This window comes from Durio zibethinus, chromosome 16 (assembly GCF_047325235.1).
Source record: "Durio zibethinus cultivar Kanyao isolate XHJ-2024 chromosome 16, ASM4732523v1, whole genome shotgun sequence".
NCBI lineage: Eukaryota > Viridiplantae > Streptophyta > Magnoliopsida > Malvales > Malvaceae > Durio > Durio zibethinus.
The window spans coordinates 19,941,769-19,959,672 of record NC_143177.1 but is presented as its reverse complement, the minus strand read 5'-3'; the positions used below and the strand labels follow the sequence as shown (position 1 = coordinate 19,959,672).

Sequence of the window (17,904 nt, the reverse complement as noted above, 5' to 3'; positions counted from 1 at the left end):
TTCATTTAAAAAGTTATCTAATTAAAAAAATACTAAAAATGAAAAAAAAAAAAAAAAAGCAAATGGGGATTCACATTGATACCTTCATTGTTTTTACACAAAATTACTTTAATAAAAAACAAAAGCAAAAAAAAATGAAAATGAAAAACAAAAAGAAAAAGAAAAAACGAAAATTAAAAGAAAAAGGTTAAAAGTAAAAAGTAAAAAAAAGCTCTTTTGAGAATTATGTGAATAGCTCAATTGAGTGGAAACTCATCGAATATGAATTATTTTGTTATTTTTATCCATTGATTCTTTTCATTGCAAAATTTATTTAATTAAAAAAAAATGGTAAAAACCAAATTGAAATGCCACGTGGACACCTTAATTAATTTTTTTAATAAATTTATCTAATTTTAAAAAAAAAGATACATAAGACATCACATCAACCTTGAATAACGATACAATAAAAGTCAAAATAAAAAAATTTATATAATAGATGAATGGGTTACATCTTGGTTATGGATAAATATAATATTTTTATTAAATTAAGATATTAATTAAATAATAATTTTATTAATATAATACATATATACAAATAAGTAAAACTATATTTTTTATATATATTCGAAGTAAGATAAAATACCTTAGATTCACATCCAATTGGACCCCGATTTGAAAAAGAAAAAAATCTTGATTTGGTCTTGATTTTATAAAATTGAGCACACATTAGATCATGCCAAATAGAAACTTATCCAATATGAGTTGCTTTATTTTCTCTATATTTATTAACTTTTTTTTTTTTACAAAATTTATCAAATTAAATAAATTCATTTTTTTAAAGGAATTGGCAAAAAAAAGAAAAAAAAAAAAAAGCTAGATGTGGGATGATACATGAATTTATTAAATTAAAGTATTTAAGAATAATTTTATTAATATAATACATATATATAATTAAATTAATAATAAAACATATATTTATATATAATTTGATGGGACGAAACGTTTTAAACTTGCATCTGACCTAACTTGATCTTTTGGAAAGAAACTCGATCCGATCTCAAATTTAAAAAAAAAAAAAAGTCACTCCCATTAGATCCAAATGAGTGGAAATCCATATGTTTTTGTTGTTTTATCTTCTATACCTTTATTGATATTTTTCTTTAAAAATATATTTACCAATTTTTTGTTAAAAAATTTATTAATAAAAAATAAAAAAGGTGAAGGGCAAAAAAATGTTGATATTACATGTACACATTCATTAGTTTTTTTTTCTAAAAAATATCTAGTTAAAAAAGGAAGAAAAAACTTTAAAAGAAAAAAGAGAAAAAACCCAAAAAAATGAAAAAAAAAAAAAAAAAAGATTGAATTATCACGTGACATCGACTATTGTAAGTTTTTTTGAAAAATTTATATAGTGAATTTTTTAAAAAATCTAAAATAAGAATTGTCGACACTTTGGATAATATCTATTTCTTAAAAATCATCAATTTAAAAAAGGGAAAAATAGCAAAAAAAATGTATTTTTAGTAATAATATTAAAGGTCTCATATTTTAAAAAATTAAAATATTTAAAATTATTGATTAAATAAAAAAGAAAATAAAGAAAACATGAATAAAAAAGAGATAAAAAAAAGAAAAAAAATCAAATGGTTTGACACATGCCATAATTTTTATATAAAATGAATCCAAAATAAAATAAAAAATAACTTATTAAATATAAAAAATTGAAAAAAAAAAAAAGACATGCTCTAATATCAAGCGTGTCCAACAAAAAATTGAAATATTAAAAATTTTTATTAAATATTTTAAGAAAAAGTTTAAAAAGCTAAAAAAAATGATATTAAGTGAGCCCAAAATATAAAAAAAAATATTTAAAATATTTATTAAATACAAAAAAGAAAAAAAATAAATCAGGTGCTAACACATGGTATCCTTTCAAATATATAAAAAAATCTATATTGTGACCTATGTGATGTATGAAATAATTTTACTTATTTCATATGTGTATATAGATATAAATTAATATATTTTTTAAAATTTTCAAAATTTATAACATCTTTAAAATTTTATTTCTAAGTAACTTGTTATAAAAAAATAAATTAAAAAAAAAGCAATAAGAAAATGACATGTTTTCACTTTGCATCATATTTATCTGCACTAATTTTATACACCTAAAATTTATATCAAATAGAAATAAGTTACATGTCTTTCTTAAAAGAACAAAAACATATATTTTATCGAATTATGAATTAAATAATAAAATTAAAAAGTATAGGCATACTTTCATTTTTGTAATTGTATTCAAATTATTATACAAAATATGAAAAGAATGTTAAAAGATGTATCAAAAAAATAAATGAAAAATTATTAATTTTTATAAGAACAAACTTACAATAGTAATAGAATGTATATTGAAAAAAGAAAGATGCAAATTGAAAAAATAAATTATAACAATAGAATTTCAAAAAGTTGCAAAGCAAAAAAATAAAAAATGATATAACACATTCATTTATAGTTTTTAATTTATAGAATAACTCTTAGATGACAATTAGGATTGAATAGATATTTTTAATTTTTTTTTAAATTAAAAGGATATAATAAGTGATAAAAATTAAATCAAATTTCTTGTTTATTTTTTAAATATAAAATTAATAATTAAAGTTAAGATGGATATACTTCCAATTATTTAGAAATTTAATATGAAAATACTATTGAAGTTTTTAATATCTTACATAAATTTTTTATAAGATAATTTTTATTTGAAACAAATTAAGATAAAAGTGTATAGTGAGTTTTTGAAAATTTTAAATAAACTTAATTTTTATAATTTTAAAACATGTTAAAAGATTTTCATAATTAAATAATTTATTAAATAAAGTTATCTGACAAAAAATTAAAATTATTCGGGTAAAATTCATATTTTAGATTTTTAATTTTAGAAAAACACATCTCTAAATTAATTTGATCTGCAATTATAATTTGAATAATTTTAGTATCTAAATAAATTCAAGATTATTTAATTTGTAATTAAAAGAAATTATACTCTTTTAAAAAAACTATCTATAAAAAAATTTTGGTACATATTATCTAATAAGTTATCCACATAAATGTTTATGTGACAAATTTTATCAAATATCTATATATGCTATAATACAATAATATATATAATTTAAAAAAAAAACCCAAGCGCCACGCAGATATCCTCTTATCTATAGCATTTATATATAAGGTATTGAGTTGAATTAAATATTTTGTATTTATATAGTATTTATTTTATTTTATTTAAATTTGTTTAAGTTTAAATCATAATTAACAGAATTAAAAGTTTAATATTCTATCAATAAATCATATGACTAATGACAGTAGTTATTTTTTTTATTTTATTGGCAAAAAAACTAAACATTAAACATTATGCACCACTAGAAATACAAATTGCCAACTGCCAAGTGTAATTAATCTAAATTATACTATTGATCATATGTCATTTAATGGTAATTAATAATATCCTTTCAAACAAACTGTAACTTCACACTGGTGTTTTGGGAACTACATTATCTCTCAAAAAGAATTACCCAAATCAACATTTTTTTTCCTTCAAGCAAAGCTTCCAAAAAGAATTACCCAAATATTGGCTGGGTTGTTTGTCAAGTGGTATGATTTGTAGGTAGGCGTATCTGTTAACTAACCATGCCAGAAAACGTGTGCCACACAAATCATTTATTCTGTTTTGATACTTAGTATTTCCCAATAAGTTTTTACAAAGGAAAAACTAAGATCTAAGTTTTGCCTTATTGAGGAAGAAATTACAAGTTTATATAGGAAGGAAGACTAAATGATTAAGATTATGATAAGACTTAAGGGGACCATGATTATGATAATAAATAATACAAATAAAATAGTAAGATAATTTTAATAAAAAGAGAACATAACACTTTTTTTTATCAAAATATTTCTAATAAAATTGATATGATTTTGACATAAAATAGATTTGACATAAAGCTTGTATAAAGTTGATGTTAACAATGTTTGTGATACAATTGTTCGATTTATAATTAACTTGCAAAAGGCCAACCTTAAAGGCCAAATAATAATAATAATAATAATAACCACGAAAAATGGTTGCACTTAGGCTATCCGTCGCCACCCACCATTCAAAATTGTGCCCCCCATCTCAGAAAATCATGTAAACTCTATTTGAAGAGACACTCAACCAAGTAGCGTGCCGTTGCTTACATTTTCATGAGTCTTTGCCAAACATTCCATAAGCGAGTGAAACTTCCTGGACAGCCCTGAATTTAATTAAAACTCCCAATTTCAAGAAAACTATCAGCCGACAAAAAAAATTGTTACAAGTTACAGAAACGGCAATCAGCTACACAAAAAATTCAGCTCAACAAATCATACCAATTGGGCAAAAACATGCACGCCAAGAAACACATGCTCTATCCCTTATAACGCACTAATATCCCTGGCCTTAACTGACAATTCCCATGCAAAATTAGCCAATAGTCCTTTCATTTCCTGTCATCCCAAAACCATGATCAACCCTTGGAGCAATCCAACTTCCTCCTCCTCCTCCTCTTCCTCAGAGGATTGTCTTGTCGGGAACTTTGTTTGCAGGCGGATGTTTTTCTTACAACATCTTCAAATTTTGGATATAATTCTTGCTCTTCTCGTCTTTATTGCTATACATTCCTTGAGGCAAAAAAGACGTTATGGCCTGCCTGTGTGGCCATTTCTAGGCATGCTACCATCTTTAGTGTCAGGTCTCCAGTCCGACATGTACGAGTGGATATCCGATATAATTTGCCAGCAAAATGGGACTTTCAAGTTCAAAGGTCCATGGTTTAGTAGTCTCAATTGCGTGGTTACTGCTGATCCGAGGAACCTTGAGCATCTTCTCAAGACCAAATTCTCTGTTTTCCCCAAAGGGCCTTATTTTCGTGACACTGTTCGTGATCTGCTTGGAGATGGAATATTTAGTGCAGATGATGAGACCTGGCAACGGCAAAGGAAAACAGCGAGCATTGAGTTCCACTCGGCTAAGTTCAGGCAATTGACCACCGAGTCATTGCTCGAGCTTGTTCACGCCAGGCTTTTGCCTGTCTTGGAAAATGCAGTAAACAAATCAATCTCCATTGATCTCCAAGATATCCTGTTGAGATTAACTTTCGATAATGTTTGCATGATAGCCTTTGGTGTTGACCCCGGGTGTCTGCGTCCTGGACTGCCCGAAATACCATTCGCCAGAGCCTTTGAGGACGCAACTGAGGCTACCGTGCTACGCTTTGTTACGCCAACATGTATATGGAAAGCCACGAGGTACCTTGATTTGGGAACTGAAAAGAAGCTGAAAAGATCGATCAAAGGCGTGGACCAATTTGCTGAAGAAGTTATTAGAACAAGGAAAAAGGAGCTGTCCTTACAAGGTGAAGAAAAGAATCAGAGATCAGATTTATTAACAGTATTTATGAGGTTGAAAGATGAGCAGGGAAAGCCATTTTCAGACAAGTTCCTGCGTGATATTTGTGTGAATTTTATACTTGCCGGGAGAGATACTTCTTCAGTGGCATTGAGCTGGTTTTTCTGGTTGCTGGAAAAGAATCCAACGGTCGAGGAACAAATTCTTGCAGAGATATGCAGAATTATCAGTGAAAGAGAAGAGATGAAAAACGGAGAAGTAAGAAGTCCGTTGATATTTAGAGCAGAGGAGATAAAGAAGATGGATTATTTGCAAGCTGCATTATCAGAGGCTCTGAGATTGTATCCTTCCGTTCCCGTGGATCACAAGGAGGTAATAATTTAACCTTTTAATCATTGATCAATTTACTTATATATTTCTTTAAACCCAGCTTTCCCCTCGGTTATTAACTTAATCCTCTGTCATTTAAACATTGATTCATTGATCATTCTGTTCTTTCAGGTTGTTGAAGATGACGTATTTCCAGATGGAACAGTGCTCAAGAAAGGAACAAAAGTAATTTATGCAATCTATGCAATGGGACGGATGGAAACCATATGGGGAAAAGACTGCAGGGAGTATAAACCAGAGAGATGGTTAAGGGATGGCAGGTATATTAGCGAGTCAGCTTACAAATTCAGCGCCTTCAATGGTGGTCCTCGGCTCTGCTTAGGAAAAGATTTTGCTTATTACCAGATGAAGTTTGTTGCTGCCTCCATCATATACCATTATCGCGTGAAGGTGGTGAAAGGTCATCCTGTTGCACCAAAACTTGCGTTGACCATGTACATGAAGCATGGCCTTAAGGTGAACCTAATCAAGCGAGACGAAACACTGCTTCAAAACTACCTGAAGATGCATATTTAAATATCTTGAAGAAACCCTCTGTTAATAACTATACTTTCTCATGCTCTTTTTCTTTACTTTTTTTTTTCCAGATATTTTGAAGGTATTGAACCAACTATAGGATTGTATCCTGTAGAGTGGCATTTGGTTATGTTTAGGATGGTATGATAATGGATTTGTTTTCCAGATATCATGTTCTCATTTTTCTCTCTTCAACTATAGACTGAATCTAGGTGAACGAAAACACCTCATTCAAGCCATCCAGTGGCGGAGGTAGGATTTCTATTAAAAGGAAGTGTACAATCATTTACGTACACATTATATTATTCTTAATTTTATGCATAAAATTAAGAATAAAATTATAATGAAAGCAAATATTTAATTAAAAGTCTATTTTTATCTATTCATGTTATTTGTCTTTATTATTACTTTTCTTTTATCAATTCAAAATAACTAGTTAAGTCGACTTTTCAAATAATGTTAAGTATTCTTTGTATGATTAATCAATTAAATATAGCTTTTCATGAAATATTGGGAGTTTCTAATAAAAATAATGTAAAATATTTTAAAGATTAAAATGGATAAATTAATACAACTTAATAAATAGATCAATACATCATAACTTTAAAGTTTTTCAAATTTTTAGGTAAATAATTTAATCAAAGCTCTTAAATTATAATACAAGTATTAGTTTTGATTTTCATCCATAATCTTCGTATAACTCATTTTTAGTAGTGAACTTCACGAATTTTATTTAAAAACTTATATGTTTTGTTATTTTATTTTTTATTATTAAAATGTTTAGCTTATTCGCATTTGAATATTTAACTTAATGATTAATGCATAATTCCTTGTCAAGTAAAATTTCAATTTCTCCATCCTGAATCAAAAGTGTTTAGCCTCTATTTATTGACACCATAAAAAAAATGAATAAATCATTTTATATAAAAAAATTGAGTAAATCATTTTATATAAAAAAAATCCTCTCAACTTACAAAAATATTAAATTTGAAAGTTATTATTCATGGAGGAAGGATCAACTTACACAAAAAAATTTTATACTTTTTTTAATATTAATTTTAGTATATCAAAGTGATAAAATTAAACTGTTTTTTTTACTCTTTTCTACTTATCTCTTTTATCTCTAGGATCTATTAAAATTAGTGGTTCAAAATATATTATTTTTTTTAATTTTACACTGATCCTTTCCATGATTCATATTGATTTTTCATTTTTAAATAAGACAAAGTTTAAATTTTAAAACTTAAAAAAAATTTATGATACTTCTTTTTTTTTTTAAGATTCAATGAGTTAAAAAGTTATAAATGAAAATTAATTGAAAATGATTATATTTTAAGGCATCATTTATATATTTTGAAAAATATATTTTTAAAAAAATTCACATTAACACCTTATATATGTAAATAACTTTCAAAATGGCCCCCCTCTGGTTCTCGTGTGGCACCGCCACTGAAGCCATCCCATCCCAATCTTCATTAAATTCTTTAAGGAATTCCTCCATGAACTTATGCCTTTTCTCGGCCCTCCTTTGCCTAGCCTGAAATTTCCATCAATTCTCGAACTCAGTAGCACAACATATGCTAAGAATACTGGTGATGTGCACGTATAAGAATATCTAAAGTAATATCATGCACCCAATCATGGTTATGGCTATAAAGATTTGTCATACAAATCTGAGTACCTTAGTTTTCATCAAATCCTTTAATTTGATAAGCTTCTCGTCGAAATGATTCACAGTAGTCTGCTCCTCTTTCTTCATGTACTGTTCCTTGGATAAGTCTGATCGTGGCTGGATGGCAGGATCATGAAGCACTCTGTTTCTGTTTCCACCATAAGTAAAGCAGCGAACAATTCCTGAAATCAAAGAACTCAAGTTCAGAAAAGACATTTAGATATTTTATTCATGTGAGCAGCATTCAAAGTGGAGCGAAGGGCATAAAAAAGGTACAGATATCTTTATGTGAGCAAGCATATGAGCAGGTATGCCGAGCAGTGTGTTATATAAACCATCCTACAGGGAAAAGAAATGTAAGTTGATGAATGGTGACATAAATTTATTCTCAAGTTAGCCAAGAATACACTCTGAAATTATTTCAAGTTTGAGCTTATAACATTCATATCGGATCATAGATGAGGAATTTTCTTTCAGAAATAACATACCAACTGAATAAAATAAGGTCAAAAACACAAAAATTACCTGCGGCACCAATTGCATCAAGTCGATCAGCATCTTGCACAACCCCAAATTCAGGGGAAAATTCATGCTTTCCCAGCCCTGCAAGTTCATCTCTAAACCCTGAAAAAAGAGGACATCTTTCATACTCATATCTTAAAGCAAGGAGCACATAAAAAAGGGTACTTAGAACACTCATGATGAGTTAGATGAAGAAGCCTATATGACATTCAATGATTGAATAAGATTGACGAGATACTTCAGTGACCAAGATACTAGGGTCCCATGTATGAAAACAGAAATGGCACAAGATTACCTAAACAATAATCCTCGTACTTACCCTTTATGAGGATTTATACTTTTATCTTTTTGTTGTCATCTATGCCCTCTTCCTCAAGAAAATTCTCAACAAGGTTCTTCTCAGATGGATCCCTGCATGCAAATGTAGCACTCACACATCGAACCAAAGGAAAATTGAAAATCGTCTTTGGGTATAGCAACACTTAAGCAAATTAACTAAAGGAATGCACTAATGGACAGTATTTGGGAAACACAAAAGCAACTTTGATGCTAATACACATTTCACGGTACTTGTGCAAATAATAGAAATACAAACTTCATGTATTTATAATCACCTGTAGCAGAGCCACAAACAAATATTTTATTACGAGTAAAATAAATTCATGTCCTTCAATTTTAAGTATAATTCAATTTAGGTCCATTAATTTGAAAAATAAATAGTATGTCTCAAAAATTTTCAATTAATAAGACTCGAAGATCTTTCTGTCAATTAATACCATTGAAAGACTCATTAAAAGATTATTTTATCTTTAAAAAATCAATATCTTCAAATACTCACATAAAATAATTATTTATAATAATAATTTTTTCTTAAAATATATAAAAAAAATTTAGGTGCAATATATAAAAGCAAAATTCACAACTATAAATAATATTTTTTTCAACCAAATATTTTTTCTTATTATATGTTACATGTTCTTATTATAACATTTTTTCTTATTATAATTTTGAATTTTGTTTTTATATATTGTACCTAAAAATCTTTTTTATATATTATTAATATATTTTATGAAAAAAATTCATAATTATAAATAATTATTCTATGTGAGTATTTGCTTATTATATGTTACATATTTTTATAGGTGCAATATATAAAAAAAAAAATTCACAATTATAATAACACTTTTTTCAACCAAATATTTTTTTATTATATGTTACGTGTTTTTATTATAACAATTTTTGCTTATTATAATTTTGAATTTTGTTTTTATATATTGCACCTAAAAATCTTTTTTATATATTATTAAGATATTTTGTATATTTTAAGAAAAAATTATTATTATAAATAATTATTTCATGTGAATATTTACTTATTATATGTTACATGTTCTTATTATAATTCATAATGTAAATAATATTTTTTTTCAACCAAATATTTTTTCTTATTATACGTTACATATTCTTATCATAACATTTTTTTCTTATTATAATTTTGAATTTTTTTTTATATATAGCACCCAAAAATCTTTTTTATATATTATTAATATATTTATATATTTTAAGAAAAAATTATTATTATAAAAAATTATTTTATGTGAGTATATGCTTATTATATTATTTTTATTACTATATATCATTTTTTGTTTAAATATCTAATGAAACTATTATAATTTAATAGTTATATTAATATGATAAACTTCTTATTAAATTATTAATTCTAACAATTATTTTCAAACTGCAGTTATTTTTTTTAATTTTCAAAACTTTTCACTTTTTTTTTAAGTTGTTTTAGTCTAGTAACGCAAGTATTGTAGTATTAATTAAGTAAAACTGCATTTAACAAAATAAAATAATATAATTACAATTCAGTCAAAACTTTTTTTCTTTGGCTTTTTACAAGACTGTTTTTGTACTACTGACTCTAGGTATTCTTTGAAATTTTTTTTCTTTTTTTTTAAATTCTTGAGCACAAGTGCTCTTTGAGTTTTTATAATAACTTTGATGAATAATTAAATAATTATACATAAACAATAAATTGAAAATTTTTTAAAAATTTTTTGAGTTTATATTTGATGTTGTATAAATTTGATATTTTATCAATAAATAATATCATAAGTAAATATTAACTCTTAAAATAAATATATAAAAATTAATATTTTTTAAAATATTTACTCATTAAGATGACATCATCTAATTTATTTCGTTAATTAGATAAAATCATCTTATTTATTGGCAATTTATAAAATAAATACAGTGACAGAACATCAAATATATATATATATATATTTCTTATTGACTTCGGCGGAAATCCTACTCCAAATCGGGAGAGGATTAACTGCTTATATTTATCGGTTTTCAACTTTCACCATGTCCTCATATGATATCTGGAATTATGTCGCCCTCTTCAACTTATGATGATTCTTCTCCAAGTGGGAAATTCAGGATTCTTGAAATCAAGTTCCAATCTGCGGATCTGAATGTAAAGGAAAAAGCTAGAATTTACATGAAGTTGTCGATTGATCCAGACCGAGCGCTGCACACCAGCGTTCAGTACTTGTCATCTGGAGGTTCAAAGCTCGTCGGGGAGGAAAAGTTTATCTTTTCGGTTTCAGAGAATTTCCTTCGCGATAAAAACAACCACAACTCCATTATTTTCTTCGAAGTTTATAAGGCACGCAAGTTTTGGAAAGACGAACTGAAGGAACCGCTTCCTGTGACCTCAATTCATTGTTTCAGCAGGATGATAGCGATATTCATGACAGTAGTGAAGAAGAGTACTTCTCGTTTGATTCTGAGATCAACGAGTATTATGATGAAGAAGATCCGAGGTTTTCAACAATATTTTCGAATCGAAGAACGATGACGGAATCTGTTAAAGAGATTGACGATGAAAAGAAGAACCCTGCTGCATTGAGTGCAACAACGAGTCTTACAGCGGCTAAGGGCTTGAAACGGAAGGGAACACCGAAGATTGAGGGGGCTGTCTGGAAAGGCTTTATCAATTGCGTGGGGGACCATAAATGGCTAAAGGCGGCCATGCCTCATGACGAATTTATGGGGTTGACAAGCACTGCAGAGAACAAGAAGAAGACGAATAGAAAAGTCCATCACTACAATATGTGCTTTACAGGTAGCCCTGTCTGTCAAGGAAGAAACACCTGCTGAGGCTGATTTACTCTTCTTGTGTAGTTTCCTGTTCACACAATTTTTGGTCCAAAGGATGCGATAATAGATGAAAAGCAGGTATTAGGATTTGGACTCCAAACCTGCTAAACTTCAGTCTACGAGTTAAACTTAGAAGGACTTATTATTTCCAAGATCATAATCTAGTGTGGTAGTAAATTACATAGAAGTAAACTAGAATATGTTTGCAAATTGCAACCAACAATGGCGGAAATAAATTCAGGGGTAAAAAAATGCTTATTCTCTAATGCAAAGATTATAGTTATAATATTTCTGACTATGACAAATATAATTAACGTTATACAACGAAAAAAATAGTGAGGCCTACTTTCTTTGCACTAATTTAGTTTGTCATATGGATTCATTCAATGCTTTTTTATTTTTCTCAAACCAAAAAAAAAAAAAGGCAATTCTCAAATTAAAGAAAGAAAATGCCATCGTGTTTTTCTTAAAAAAATTCATACAATAAAGATTTTAGATTTTGCAGCGTGGTTGAGGTATTCACGTGGTACTTTTTATTTTTAGTTTTAAAATTTCTTTTTTGGTTTTTTTGCTTTTTACTTTTTTATTTTTTAAATATAAATTTTATAAAAAAAATGGTTAATGAAAGTATAGATGACAAAACAATATGTATTCGATAAATTTCGATTCGTCCTTATATATTAAATGTGTAATTTTTGTTCATGATTGGGTTGAAAAAATTTTTTTTTTTTGAAAATTAGAGTAGATCGAAGGCAAATTTAGCGTGTTTTACCTCCTTCATATTTATATTATTATTTATTTAATTTCACAAATATGTATTATATTAATATAATTACTATTTAATATATTAATTTAATAAATTCACGTAACACTTCATTTGTTTTCTTTTTTTTTTTTTTTGTCTTTTTTTTTAGTTAAATAAATTTTATACGAAAAAAATCAATAAAAATAAAAATAATAAAATAATTCATATCCAATGAATTGTTATTAACTTGTTAACATATATTGTAATGGGAATGATTTTTTTAATTGAAGTCAGATCGGGACATGATGATTTTTCTTTTTGGAAATGGAGATCAGTCGGAGACAAGTTTAAGGTGCTCCGCTCGTTTCTTTTTGGGATATATATAAGAATATTTATTTTTTATTATTTATTTAATTTTATATTTATATGTATGTATTATATTAATAAAATTATTATTTAATACTTTAATTTAATAAAATATTATATTTATATATAATTAATATGTCATTTATAATGAAAAATAATATTTTCATAAATGTAATCATATTTAATTGATTTAAGATCAAGTAGATTGGATGCAGATTATATATATCATGTTGGGGTCGAATATAAAAATAGTAACCCAACGTCATGTCGAAGTCCGGACAAGTTTAAACCCACTCTTACCTAAACTATTACCATCCCTAAGTGATGATATTCACGTGACATCTCTATTTTTTTTTCTTTTTGCATGGCCGTTTTTTTTTTTTTTTTTTTTTTTTAGTTTTAGCTTTCTTTTATTTTTTTAATTATCTATTTTAATATTTTTTTACCTATGTTTGGAAAGATAAATTTGAAGAAGTTGATATGTATTTGATTTGTTATACAAGTTATAAAAATGAAATCCGTACATTATATAAAAAATAGTTGATAAATTTTTATTACTTATTGCTTTTATTAAAAAAATTAAAAATGAGCTTTTACTAAAAAGTTAAAAATGAAATTATACTCACTAATTTATTAAATTTACCATAAACATTATTAATTACAAGTAAAAAATTTTGGACACGAGCATGTTGCTATTTATATATTAAAGTTCAAAATTATAAATAAATTATAATCACAATCATGATTTTTGCACAAGATTTCATTTTTATTTACAACTTTTAAAACTCAATTTTTACATGAAGGAATGTGCATAGGTCAATTTGTTTTGAATTTATGGTATGAAATATTTAGAAACTTCAAAAGAAGCGTATTTCACCTATAATAATAGTAGTATAATTAATCAATTATAATTTAAAATTATGTAAGATCTATAAAAATTTATGTGGAGCTCATATTTATAAATGATAGATTCCTTTACAATTCTTTATTGTGATTAGACAATTGTAATATTATAATAAAAAAAATTGTAGGTGATATGCTCCCCTTCAATTTAAGTGTGTTCTTTAAAACGAGTTTCATTGGCCTTCTAATGTTTTTTTTTTTTTTTCGTTTAACTAGTATTTATTAAGAAAAATTATTTGATATACTAACAATTTAATTTTTAAACTTCACAAGTAAAGATTAAGAGAGTGATATATATATATATATATATATCTTTTTTTTAAGTAATTTTTTTATTTTCTTTAAATATACATAAGAGATGTATCTTATCATTTTAACCTTTACTTGTAGAGTTAAAAAATATTACTATTAATATATTTGATAATTTCTCATTCATTAATATATGAAATATAAAATTTTAGTTAAAACTGTTGCAACTTGTCAAATTAAGCATACTGTTTGTAGGCCCAGTGACAAAAGAATAGATTTTTTTTATAGAAGAAATCATAATCTAAAAAAAAAAAAAAAGATGTAGGATTTGAGAATAGAATTTCAAACTTACTAGATGTTTTTATTTCTAAAATGATTGTAAGAATTTATTAAATTAAACTTAAGATTAAAAAATAGAGGGTTACAAACAAGTATGAGAAACTAACTAAGGTTTAATACTAAAAATACTGAACTTGTCGGTATGGTTTAGTAAGAATTTAAATTAGGCCTTGTTTACTAAAGGTAACACTAGGGAACTACAAAGCAAGTTTATAACACTTAAAATGCTTTTAAAATTTAGTACGACTAACACAACTCAATTTGATTACCTGTGCATCGCTGTAAGGCTAATTTTATTGAATAAGTTTTAAAAATTATTGGTTATTTTTATATTTTATTATTTTTTATTCAAATTTTTTTAAATTATAAATATTTTAAAGAATTTTTAAGTAAACATAAAAATAAATAAATAAAAAAAGAGAAAAGCAAAAGCAAAAATAAGAAAAAAAATAATGCATAAAATATTTCATAATTTTTTCATTATGGGTTCCTAGAATGTTGAATTCACTATAATTATAGATAGATTAAAATGTATGGTGAAGCAAACAAATTTAAAAAGGAGAATAGGAAGAAATTACGTTTTTTTTTTTTTTTCTTTTTAGGTTTAAGTTGGTCTTTGGTCTGTAAAGGCTTTTAAATCAGGTCTGCCCCCAGTATGATTGGGCCACAAAAGGTGATTTTGGGTTGAATTATGGTGACAATTTTCTTTCTATTCAATTCTTCTCTTTTGTTCATTTAGCCCAAAATCCAATAACCTTGAAAACCCTAGATTCAGAATAACAATATATTTGTATTACTGTGAGTTGGATTGTCTGCCTCCTAGTTCACCAGCCGCAGCCATGGTACTTTCTCTTTCTGCCACTAACTCTTCGTCCTCTTTGTTTGGTTTCCTTCATGTTTTGAGCATCTATTTTGGATCTGTTTTTTCCTCGACAAAATGTTTGTAAAATTGAAATATTCAAATCGAATAAATTTATTATGATTATGGTTGTGTAAGAACAATTGGGTGGGGAGAAGTGGGATGTAGAGTTTGGATTTTTTTTTTTTTTTTCTTTCCTTTCTTTTTTTTCCTGGAAATTTATGTTGAAATTACTTTCGTCTATCTGCCTTTAGTGTAATATTTCCCAGCTTTTAGGATAGGTTACTAAGTTTTTATTTATTTTGTTATGTTCCATGATACTTATATTCAAGAAATCACCAGTAAAGATGTAGATTTTATACTATGTTGGTGAATCAATGATAACTTTAGGATGTTTTAATCTGAAAATTGACCATGACTTGATAGTCCTAGCCTTAGGTTTCTCTCAGAAATCCGAGTATAAAATAAGTTGATGAGATTGCAAAGGGTAAATTTTGTTGGTGGCAGTGCTGCTTGTTTCTTGCTGTCCATTAAGTCTCATCTAGGTTTCATCGAGGAAATGTTTGCTAAATTTATTATTTTTATTTTGTTTTGAGAGTAATTATGACTCGGTATTGCAGGTCAACGTACCTAAGACCAAAAAGACTTATTGCAAGAGCAAGGAGTGCAGGAAGCACACTTTGCACAAGGTTACACAGTACAAGAAGGGTAAGGATAGTTTGGCTGCTCAAGGGAAGCGCCGATACGATCGCAAACAATCAGGTTATGGTGGTCAGACCAAACCAGTGTTCCACAAGAAGGTAATTTATGTGGCCCTTATCTTTTATTCCTTGGATGGATATTACTTATATAAAGATCAAGAATCTTATGCTGTATATTCTGGTACTAGTTTCTAATGGATGTTTAGTTATTCATTTTGTCAATTTGATTATTGCTATTTTTTGAGACTCCAAGCCTTTGTCTATATATGATTGTGTATTGTCTGAACAGGCAAAGACGACCAAGAAGATTGTGCTAAGGCTACAATGCCAGGGTTGCAAGCATGTCTCCCAGCATCCAATCAAGGTTAGTGCACTCAAACTCCCCTGCTGTTCTATTTTGCTTTTGTTTTTGCCATGTTGTTTCATTGACCGTTTGTTACTGGTTCTTGCAGAGGTGCAAGCACTTTGAGATTGGTGGAGACAAGAAGGGGAAGGGAACATCTCTTTTCTAAATGTGTTATTCATGTCAAACGTTATTTGGGTTTACTTTGCTGCAGTAGTTGGAACTTAAGGCAATATATGGAATTTTGTTAAGTTTGCTTTTAGTTTTCTGATGCTTTTTCAGAGGATATGGTGTTCTTAATGACATCGGTTGTTCTCACTGCTGGCAATTGTTTCACTTGTATTTTTTTAATCTGATCTTCTTAAGTAACTTTTAGTGAATCTCAATTCTCAACTATGTCTGTATTTTCCCAAAAGAGGAAATCAGCACATGGCAAGCATAAACCCTTGTTCTGTTTTAGCTCTTCCCATTTGATGTAAGGTAGTGGGATGGAAGTAGTAAGATAAAAGGAGGGATAGCGAAAATTTTAAACTGTCATAACAATAGCTTGTTCAATTAATAATAATAACGATAATGATAATCAGCAAACGATAGACAATTAGCATTATTTGCTTTTCTCAATTCTCAATGGATCAATTCCAGTGAGGAAAGAGGCTATAATCTCCATTTATGCAAATGATGATATTGGTTTCAGTGGGAGTAAAACAGCGGTAAAATTGATTAGCAAAACAACGGTAAAATTGAATAGCACGAGTGAGATTGAAACAAGGGTAAAGTTGAAATTAATCATTGTATCGGTTAAATCCACATCGATTATAAAATATGTATTTAGATATAAAAGTAACGATAATGATTAGATTTAATAATTCTAAATAAAATATAGTGATATGATATAAAAATGATGTGAAAAAAATTATACATATATTTTTTAAAAAAGTATTTTTTGTTTATTTATATCGATATAAATTTTGATACAATATAATTTATTTTATATGTATTTACATATCTAAATACTTGTAGGATACAAAAAAATATGTTTAAATAAAACATGTTACACAAATACACATTTAACATGTGAAAGAACACAAAAAACACATAAATTTAATTTTATCATACGAATATATATTTAACATGTTTAACATATTTAACATAATTTTTTATATTTATTTTATTTTAATATAAACATATAAAGATTATTTAAATTTTTAATCTTTTAATTATGATACTTAATTAGCAATTCAATACCATATAAAGATTATTTTAAACAATTAATTATGATACTCATTTAATAATTATTATAAAATTATTTTTTATATTAATAATATAAAAACAATATAAATATTAATACTAGTACTAAATATCATTATTTTATTCTTTAATTTTTAGTAGTTCATTATTTTGAATTTGATATTAAAAGTTGACATAGTTATGTAATATATATTAAATTTTAAATATACATTAAATACATATTAAATGGTTATCAAAATTTTTTATTTTTTTAATATGTAAGTAATTTTTTATATTATTAATGTGTAAAGTTTATTAAGTTGTAAATAATATCTAGTTTATAGTATTATTTTATTTGTATTTATATATATATATTCATATTAATCATGTCAATTCGTATACATCAATGTTAGTCATATCTATTCGTTTATATTAATATTATTTATGTTTATTTATATTGTATTTAAACGAATTAATTGTACACATATTAATCGTATCGTGTT

At 26.5% G+C, this 17,904-nt stretch overlaps 2 protein-coding genes across 2 annotated transcripts; both read left to right on the top strand.

Moving 5' to 3' along the window:
* Positions 1-4,327: 4,327 nt before the first annotated feature.
* On the top strand, positions 4,328-6,477 carry LOC111294200 (cytochrome P450 86B1-like). The gene is made up of 2 exons (XM_022887433.2): positions 4,328-5,776; positions 5,906-6,477. Exons 1-2 carry the CDS (start codon positions 4,520-4,522, stop codon positions 6,308-6,310), a joined length of 1,662 nt encoding a protein of 553 aa, XP_022743168.1. The 5' UTR covers positions 4,328-4,519; the 3' UTR covers positions 6,311-6,477.
* Positions 6,478-14,979: 8,502 nt separating this feature from the next.
* LOC111294268 (large ribosomal subunit protein eL42) lies at positions 14,980-16,554 on the top strand. Its single transcript, XM_022887528.2, has 4 exons — positions 14,980-15,113; positions 15,751-15,930; positions 16,121-16,195; positions 16,284-16,554. Exons 1-4 carry the CDS (start codon positions 15,111-15,113, stop codon positions 16,341-16,343), a joined length of 318 nt encoding a protein of 105 aa, XP_022743263.1. The 5' UTR covers positions 14,980-15,110; the 3' UTR covers positions 16,344-16,554.
* The last annotated feature ends 1,350 nt before the right edge of the window (positions 16,555-17,904 follow it).

Coding starts and splice junctions, on each gene's coding strand:
- LOC111294200 (XM_022887433.2), top strand. CDS start 4,520: ATGATCAACCCTTGGAGCAATCCAACTTCCTCCTCCTCCTCCTCTTCC. Junction 5,777..5,905: donor TTCCCGTGGATCACAAGGAG/GTAATAATTTAA, acceptor CTGTTCTTTCAG/GTTGTTGAAGATGACGTATT.
- LOC111294268 (XM_022887528.2), top strand. Junction 15,931..16,120: donor AACCAGTGTTCCACAAGAAG/GTAATTTATGTG, acceptor TTGTCTGAACAG/GCAAAGACGACCAAGAAGAT. Junction 16,196..16,283: donor TCTCCCAGCATCCAATCAAG/GTTAGTGCACTC, acceptor TGGTTCTTGCAG/AGGTGCAAGCACTTTGAGAT.